We start from the raw sequence: 9152 nt of genomic DNA on the forward strand, positions 1-9152 counted from the left end.
TCTCAATGATAGTATAGGAGAACAGATCAAAGATAACAGCCAAGTCTCACCGAGTTCATCTTTAGTTTTCATTGCTGCTTCCCCAAGGAAACACCATGTTAATCATTATGGAATTGGCTTGGATTTTAAAATTGCCAAGGCGACGAGAGAAAGTTAGGTCACATAGCATTGACAACAAATTCTTAACACGCCAAGACCAAAGGCACTCTTCTTAATGGAGTGTTCCATTACTCTGTGGTCTCAAGCAGGCCCGCCGCTCCCTATACGCAGAGTACGCAGAGTGCGTAGGGCACCAAGGCCCCCCCCCCCACCGAAACAGCGGCAGCGGCCCTGGTCTCAAGGCTAAACATTAACAACTGGACTTTTTTGTCTTGAGTTTTGCCCTGCAGTAACCCCTGAGCTTATCCTTAAACAAACAAAAGTGTTTATTTTTATTCTCCAGGAAGTGCTCTTAAAAGAAGCCCTTGATCCACTGGCATAATTACTCTAAGCCATTGAATCACAATGGATGAAGCAAAAGCGACAACGTTTCCCCCCAATCACATGACAGGTATATAATACACAATGTTTAGGTCATGTGACACTGACAAAAACGGTATAAAAATGACCTCAAATCGTTCTTCAATCCACAGACCGCAGGGTTCACTGCTACTCACAGGATGGGCTGCAGAAGAACAGACTGCATGGAAAGGCCGCTCTCACGACTTTTTGAGAAATTGGGCGGACTTGTTGGCTCCTATCCCATCGGATTCTTCATCGTTCCGCTGGTGGTCTCCTTCATTTTGGGAGGGGGGTTTTACTTCATTGAAAAAAGAACAGACAACGACATAGAACTGCAATTCACACCGAGAGATGGACCCTCCAAAAAAGCGAGAGCCGTTGTCCAAGAATACTTTCCGAGGCAGAAGTCAGAGTTCTCCAGCCAGAGGCTGGTCAGCGAAGGCCACTACGCCACCATCATCGCCGTGGCCAAAGGAAAATCCAACATAATGACCAAAGAAGCCTTTGAAGATATAATAAAGCTGGACCATAAGGTCAAGAGCGTCTCTGTTGTGGAAAACAAGTGGACCTTTGTCACCTTGTGCGTAAAGGTCAATGGTGGCTGCGTCCCAAACGACCTTCTTGAGATCATCGAGTATGACGCAAGCAAAATCGGTCACATGGACATCTTCTATCCTGTGCACAACTCATCAGCCCCCTCAAAGCACACCTTTCTGGGCTCCACCATTGGCGGGGTGAGAAGGAAAGAGAACGGCGTCATCGACTTTGCCAAGGCCGTAAAGTTTGTGTACTTCCTGGAGAACAAAGGAGGGGTGGAAAAATGGCTTCAGCAGTTCCAAAAAACCTTCTTGAATGACCATGGGTACAAAAACGTTATGGTATGTGAAATACATTTAAGGAATAATAGATAACACAGATATATTTAGAAAAAATCCTCAGGCAAGATTGTTTTGAATCAATGCCAAGGCCTTTGACGCATTTCATTTATTCTCTAACCATTTACAAATTTGTATTTGTTCATATTTCATCAATGATGTGGAAACCTAGGTCTCCTACTACACATCCCAGTCCAAACAAGAGGAGATTGACAAACTGACCGCTGACGGGATCCCGTTATTTTCCATAACCTACGCCCTCGCCATCACCTTCTCTGTGGTCTCTTGTCTGAGGTAAGGGGAGCATCCGGGGTCAAACAGAGGAACAAACGTCTGAGGTTACTTGACATCTGTGCAAGCCCTCTCACTGTTTATTGCCCAGGTGTATAATGAGGACTACACACCTGTATACATAGCTAGTAGAAACATGAATCATTTAAAGGTATGCATTATTGAACTATTCAAGGTACACAACACCATCTTACATCAGAGACAATCAAACATGTTGCTCATTCAAATTGAACAATAAGAAGTGGCTAATCAGTAGCCAGACCTGTCAACATTGAGAAAAACAACCACATTACCACACCGCTAACTACTCTACTTCTCAGTTTTATCTGGTAACTGTCGTATGTATACCATCCGTGCCCCATTCTACTTTTCTTTCTTTCATTTTATTTGGATAATTTAATTAATTTTGTTTGCCGTTTGTTATACTTTTAGTATATGTTTTATGTGTTTTATGTCCATTTGTTTGTTATACCTTAGGTGTATGTTTTATGTGTAATGGGTCATTTTATATTTTGACTCGTACAAAGATGGGTATAGTTCTTTTAGTTCTTATGAGTTAAGTTTTTTTAGGTGCATGTGGCCTGTCAACATCGGCCGATGGACAATAGATAAACAGCTAATTCTGGCACATTGACATTTTCATGGTTATTAATGTGCATTGCCCATGTCGAAAACTAACCTTGAATGAGTAAACAAAGGTCTACCTCTATGTCAGGATAAATGATTTCCCATCATCTTGTTTCCACTCTTCAACAAGCTTCGAGGTAGCCTCAATAGTTAGATTGTTATGAGTCCCGGTTTCCATGTGTTCATATGTGGAAGGATGGTTGTCACTGTGCTATCTGCTCGTCTCCTGTGTAGACTGGACAATGTGAGGAACAAGGTGTGGGTGGCGTTGATCGGGGTCCTCTCGGCTGGCCTCGCCGTGCTGTCCTCTTTCGGCCTGCTGCTCTACGCCGGTGTCCCCTTCGTCATGACGGTGGCCAACTCCCCCTTCCTCATCCTGGGTGAGGAACAGTTCTCCACGCCCATGGCCTACACCAGTGTTTCTAATCGTAGGGCTCAGGACTCCACTTGGTGGCATGACCTGCATGTGGGACCATGACTGATTTTTGTATCAAATAAAAATCGCTTGAAAGGTCTCATAAAGGTCCAGTACATACGAACATACTTTGAAGCCGACTGATATTCATTATTTAGCGAGGTGAAGTAGGCGAACTTCGCCTGTGACATTGATATTATTGGCAGAGGATTGCACTTAAACAACAGCTCTATGCACTAAGAAATCTCTTCATGCGCTACAGATAATAGAGTGTAGAACAAACACTGGTGTCACTCATAACACAAATAATCAGCCGGCTGTTTTTAAGTACCATGACATGGGAAGTAGACTAAATCTATTGAAGATATCACACATTGACCATGGACCATGCGCCCTGGTACTGAGCAGACCCATAATTTGTGTTTGCCCTACTATGACACATCTGTGAAGAGCCTGTAAGCATTTTCATAAACAAGCCCTTATTTATGATGTCATGTTAGCCACCTGAGAAGACATGATGTTTTACTGCTTTGCCTTGATCTTCCCATTCCAGGTATCGGTGTTGACGACATGTTCATTATGGTCTCTAACTGGCAAAACACCAACGTCAAGGACTCGGTTCCCAAGCGAATGGCACACACCTACAAGGAGGCGGCAATGTCCATCACCATCACCACCCTCACCGACGTGCTTGGTTTCTACATCGGCCTCATGTCCGACTTCCCTTCCATCCAGTACTTCTGTCTGTATACGAGCACGGCCATCATATTCTGCTACGTCTACAACATTACCTTCTTCGGGGCCTTCATGGCTCTGAATGGGAGACGAGAGGAAAGAAACGGACACTGGTTGACCTACATGAAAGTGCCGACCGAAGCCCCGGCTAAGTCCTCTTCCTGGAACACCCTGTGCTGCGTGGGAGGAGACTACGACAAGGAAACTGGAGCAGAGAAGATTCAACCTGTAAATAATTTCTTCAAGAACTATTATGGTCCGCTGCTGACCAAACCTTGGGCTAAGGCTGCGGTCATCCTGATATATGCTGGCTACCTTGCTGGAAGCATCTACGGTTGCTTCCATGTAGAGCAGGGCATAGACCTTAAGGATTTAGCGGCCGATGATTCATATGTCATTAGTTACTATGAACGGGACAGGAAATATTTTTCAGGTTTTGGTCCAAATGTAATGCTTGTTGTGAGAGAGCCCTTTCCATATTGGGACACGACAAAGCGTTCAGAGCTCCGGAAATGTACTGACGACTTTAGAGAGTTGGACTTTGTAAGTAAAAGGTTGTACACATCCTGGCTGGACGCGTACGAACATTTCGGAAAGAAAATGAATCTCAACCTCAACAACAAAAAAAGCTTCATGGCAAACCTTCCAAAGTTTTTCGTGGCAGTGCCGGAATTCAAGCAAGATGTGAACATCACGAGAGGAACCATTCCTGCATCGCGCTTCTTCATCCAAACAGTTCACATCTCCAACTCCTCGATGGAGATCAAAATGATGAACGGTTTGGAAGAGAAAATGAAGACATGCGGGGCGGCCCCTTTGATCACGTTCCACCCGGCGTTCATCTACTACGACCAGTACGCCGTGATCGTCCCCAGCACAGTGCTGAACATCGGGGTGACCACGGCAGTCATGCTGGTCATCTCTCTCCTGCTGATCCCCAACCCGCTCTGCTCCATCTGGGTCACCGTCTCCATCGGCTCGGTGATCGTGGGAGTCACCGGCTTCATGGCTCTGTGGGGCGTGAAGCTGGACACCGTCTCCATGATTATCCTGGTGGTGTGCATCGGCTTCACCGTGGACTTCTCCGCGCACATCTCCTACTGCTTTGTCTCCAGCAAGAAGCCCAGTGCCAACGGCAGGATGGTGGACGCGCTCTTCATGCTCGGCTATCCAATCATGCAAGGCGCGCTGTCCACCATTCTGGGTGTGGTGGTGCTGGCGGCGTCCAAGAACCATATCTTCAGGACATTCTTTAAGATCATGACCTTGGTGATGGTATTTGGGTTGTTACACGGGATCACCTTCCTCCCGGTGTTTTTGACGCTGTTCTCTTGTTGTTCATCAGAAAAGGATGAGGAGAAACAGGAAGTGAAGGACAGTGTTGCGGCACATAACGTAATGCATGACAGCAATAGGCCTGACGACCTGCAATATGCATATGACAACAAAGACTTCGAACAGTGCCACAGAAATATAATGATTTGGAAAGAAAACCTCAAAGTCCATAAGCAACAGCTTAATGTTTACGTAATAGGAAGTGGTCAGCACAAACATCCATGTTTGGAATATGATCCAGACTGTCCATAATGTATATAATTGATACGTCAATATTTCCATTATTTAATTATGACCCTAACCCTAACATTATACTGTGACTTTTGGGTCAAATCTGAAAGACAACATTCAATGCAGTGATGTGAAAGTTTAATGTTTTTATTTATTTATTTATTTATTATTATTACATTGTCATTAGACTGAGTCGGTAGGCCGAGCTCGGCCTGGCTTGGTAACCAGTGGTAAGTCATATTAATAGCCAACGGGTGCATGAATATGAAATTTGAATAAACGCATATATGTATAACATTTAACCTTGCAGTATGTCTCAGTGTTAAGTAACACTCGCATAATAGAAATATGTGGATCCTGTTTCCCCTTCACATCTTGATCATAACGGCAAAACTGTATAATCTTTGGACAATCTATAGAATCAGGGGTCCCTCCAGGATCCCAGTATGGCAGGCTTAAGTAAAGACGGGACACCTCATGTGTGCGGATGGTAGCACACGGGGATGGTGAAATGCATGGATGGTGGCCAGGCAGATGCTAGGCTGACTAGGGGTCTGTCAGCCTCCGTCACGGCTGTCGACCGAGCGGACGACCGTTCACCCAGCGTGACGGGAGAGAGGGGTCTCTCCAGCAGAGGGAGTGAGAGACAGTAGTAGGTGTGGAGGGAGTGGGTGAGAGGGGTGATGGGGTAGACAGAGAGCAGGGGTGAGTGTGGGGGATGAGTGAAGGAGAGGGTGGTGAAAGAGAATGGTGGGGAGAGAGAAAGAGCAAAAGGGGCATGAGCAGTTACAAAAGGAGAGGAAAGTGAAAATGGTAAAAGAGGGACAAATAGAGAGAGGAGGGAGGAAATGAGGAAGATCGAGATAGGGGAAGACCAAGACAGAGAGATAGCAGTGGAATGAGGGATGAAGAGAAATAGGTAGAGAAAGAGGGAAAGAGAGGGAGAGAGAGAGAGAGACACACAGAGAGAGAGAGAGAGAGAGAGAGAGAGAGAGAGAGAGAGAGAGAGAGAGAGAGAGAGAGAGAGAGAGAGAGAGAGAGAGAGAGAGAGAGAGAGAGAGAGAGAGAGAGAGAGAGAGAGAGAGAGAGACAGAGTCCACAAATCCACAAACCCCCAATGCCTTTTCCTAACCATAAATGAGTTTTCCGATCGGAATCACACGCCGATTAAATTTGGGGTCCACAGATTGATGCCAGATCGAGGTGTCGGGGATGTTTGCAAAATAATACAGGATTGGACTGGTTTGGAGACCATGGCCTGGTCGTAAATGTAAGCTTTTTTCAGAGATATCAGTCTGACTAAACCTTTTGGGCGCTGTGTCTATTTGTTGGGAGAAACTTACAAAAAATAGAGAAAAGAGAAGAAAATAAAAAATACTGCCAGAGTTCACTTCAATCCTTCAGGGACAGAAATATTTATCACATTTTGATCAAAAGTGTACTTCAGACCGAAATCCCATTTACACTGTAGATGGCTCTGTTTCAATATGATATGTTATTTTATGAATTGATATTTAATTTATGTTCATGTTCAAATACGTTGGACCATAACCCTGACCAAACCAAAGCAGTCAATATGCATGCATTTATTTTGTATTATTTTCCAGATAACTCAAGTGTAAAATTTAAAACATAACGTATAAGACAACAGGTGAAAAGTTGGAAAAACACAAGATAATGAAATATAGCGTAGGCTACAACATGCTGGCATAATTCAGATAAAGGCATGGGTTTGTTACACTAACAATAAGTGGTGTTAAGTCACAATTTAATTCAGTTTGTGTTTGGCAGGTGTATTTGCATTAATTGAAAGGTTAATGTGCTTATGGTCTGAATATATAGCTTGATATAAATTAGAAAGTTCAAATGAATAGTGATTTAGTCATAATCATTTATAATTCAACTAGAAATGACGAATAAACTTAATGTTTGATGTATGCAAGTCAAAGCAATTATGTAAGCATTGGAGTATTTCCTTAGAAAAATGTATTCGTGGACTGAACATTTCCTCCTCCTCATCATCATCATCACAATAATCATCATCGATGTCTGCAGTCGATATCACCTGTACTAAAAAATACAGGCTTTCATTTCATAAATGGAATAATGGTGAGTCATCAACCATGTTGTGTAATATCGGCCAATAACCAGGTCCACCAGCCATCCAGGCATCACTACAGCTAGACGCCAGGCCTAGACAAGCCTTCACATTTCCATACACAACACACCGATGAACTGCAGCGGTAATTGCGAGGAGCTGGAAAGACCATATTTCCGATGTCTCTCCATCCTGCTTGATCGCGGGATCGCAGGAATAGGAGTCGTGGCTCGATCCGATCCGTAATCAAAGCCTCGCATATCCCGCCAACCTTCGCTTTCTTTCTTTTTTTTTAACAAACGATCGCATTTTATTTTAATCGGAGTTGTTATCGTCCTGATCGTCAACCTCGACCCGTGAGTCTGAACGAAGCCCTCAGCCCCGGACAGCTCCTCGGCCGCTCCGTCGAACCCCCACGCGGAGGCGACATCGTGATTGACACCAGAAACGACCAAACACGAATCAAGCCCACTTCACGAGCCCTATAAGATAATCAAGGAGACGGGCTCAGCGGTGTCTCCGCTGTTTAGTTACTGCTTGTTGTGTCGGAGGAGGGCGGAGTGTATTTGTCATCCAAGTGTGAAGTAGCCTGACTCGACTCCTACCCAAATAACCGCTCCCTCACTTCCCTCAAACCCGCTCCATGTAGGAGACACTCATCATCACAATCTAACCCGCTGAAGACGTCAGGCGGAACGGCAGGTCAGTCTTGCTGGTGTCTTGGATCGCACACGAAACGCGAGACGATCGGAGAAGCCACAGCCGTCAAGCGCATACTCACATCAGAGCGCGAGATCTGACATCTGGGGAGGAGGAGAAGAAGAACAGAGGAATTTACGAGCCCATTTCCAACGTTATTATAGATTTCTTGGTGGAGGACCGTAGCTTGGGGCTCGCTGATCCATCACTAGAAATGATGGTTTAGAGAGGAATCGCCCGGATTGATACCAGTTCCCCCCATCAGCTCTGAACAACTGGGGGGTGGGGGGGGGTGGGGGGGAGATGGCTGTTTTCCGGTTCACGTTGCTGTTGCAAGTGGGAATTGTTATTGGATTAAGTCACACATATGCAGAATGGTCCGCGCGCGAGAGCGATGTCAGACGGCGGCCAGCGAACAACAGCACTGGGAGCAACCCTCGCCTCGCGCACCTCAGCGCCCTCCGCTCCCCCAAAGATGCGGCGGAGCGCGCGCAGAAGACCGGTGGGCATCTCCCGAAGGTGGTCACGGCTTTCCTACACACGGGGGATTCCAGCACTTTAAAACACGCCAACTGTTCCCGGAGATACGAGCTCACCTCTCTGCGGGCAAGGTCACACGCGAGCCCTCATCCCTCCATGGGCAGCGTGCTCGACACGGTGGTGCACGCCACAAACTTCCTGAACATGATGCTCCAGGCCAACAGGTCCAGGGAGCAGAGTCTGCGGCGAGACATCGAGTGGTACCATGCCCTGGTGAGGAGCGTGCTGGAGGGAGACCCGAAAATTCACCGGGCGGTGGTCACGTTCAACACGGAGCCGTCCTCCGCGGGGCCCTCGGTGCTTCTTCAGGCGACCCGGGCGGGCGGGGAGATCGTTCTGCAGGACCTTTCCGCCACGGCCCAGCAGCACCTGAAGGACCGCACGGTGGAGACCGAGTGGTACCATGACGTGAAGAACAGGAAAATGCCCAATTTTCACAAGCGAGTGTTGAGTCAAGACTTCACGTCTGTGGACAATTCTTTGAAAAGAGGCGAGAGTTTCATTCCAGACAAAACCAACATCAAGTGGTCTGCCCCGTACCTGGAGTGTGAGAACGGGAACTTCGTCCCCCGATGGCTCCTGACCCTGTCGGCTGGATTCTACGGCCTCAAGGCCAGCCTGGCGCCAGACTTCAGGTAGGACCCAACCAACATGGCCTCTGGGCAACTTGACTTGTGTCAAAGCAACTCTACTTCTACGGTAACACATGCTAGCTGGTAGCCTGACATATCCGTCCACTTTACAAGTTTACTGCTCTGTATGGGGACAGATATGACACTTAACCGTTTTATTCTTTGCAAGCTCT

General features: G+C 46.4%; 2 protein-coding genes across 2 annotated transcripts in view; both read left to right on the top strand.

Annotated features, from left to right (window-relative positions):
* Positions 1-621: 621 nt before the first annotated feature.
* LOC132452286 (patched domain-containing protein 3-like) lies at positions 622-5296 on the top strand. The gene is made up of 4 exons (XM_060044829.1): positions 622-1379; positions 1549-1670; positions 2529-2674; positions 3263-5296. The coding sequence occupies exons 1-4, from the start codon at positions 660-662 to the stop codon at positions 5029-5031; spliced, it is 2757 nt and encodes a 918-aa protein (XP_059900812.1). The 5' UTR covers positions 622-659; the 3' UTR covers positions 5032-5296.
* Positions 5297-7068: 1772 nt separating this feature from the next.
* The window catches only part of gpr158a (G protein-coupled receptor 158a), a 51515-nt gene continuing 49431 nt past the window's right edge, over positions 7069-9152 (top strand). The window contains exon 1 of the mRNA XM_060044828.1: positions 7069-8982. Coding sequence (XP_059900811.1) covers positions 8111-8982 — 872 coding nt within the window. The 5' untranslated portion in view covers positions 7069-8110. The remainder of the gene's footprint in view (positions 8983-9152) is intronic.

Source organism: Gadus macrocephalus, chromosome 23 (genome assembly GCF_031168955.1).
Source record: "Gadus macrocephalus chromosome 23, ASM3116895v1".
Lineage (NCBI taxonomy): Eukaryota > Metazoa > Chordata > Actinopteri > Gadiformes > Gadidae > Gadus > Gadus macrocephalus.

What these genes read in the sequence shown, in the direction of transcription:
- LOC132452286 (XM_060044829.1), top strand. Translation starts at nt 660, where the DNA reads ATGGGCTGCAGAAGAACAGACTGCATGGAAAGGCCGCTCTCACGACTT. An exon ending in ATGGGTACAAAAACGTTATG is followed by an intron (nt 1,380 to 1,548) that starts GTATGTGAAATA and finishes GTGGAAACCTAG; the next exon opens with GTCTCCTACTACACATCCCA. An exon ending in TCTGTGGTCTCTTGTCTGAG is followed by an intron (nt 1,671 to 2,528) that starts GTAAGGGGAGCA and finishes TCTCCTGTGTAG; the next exon opens with ACTGGACAATGTGAGGAACA.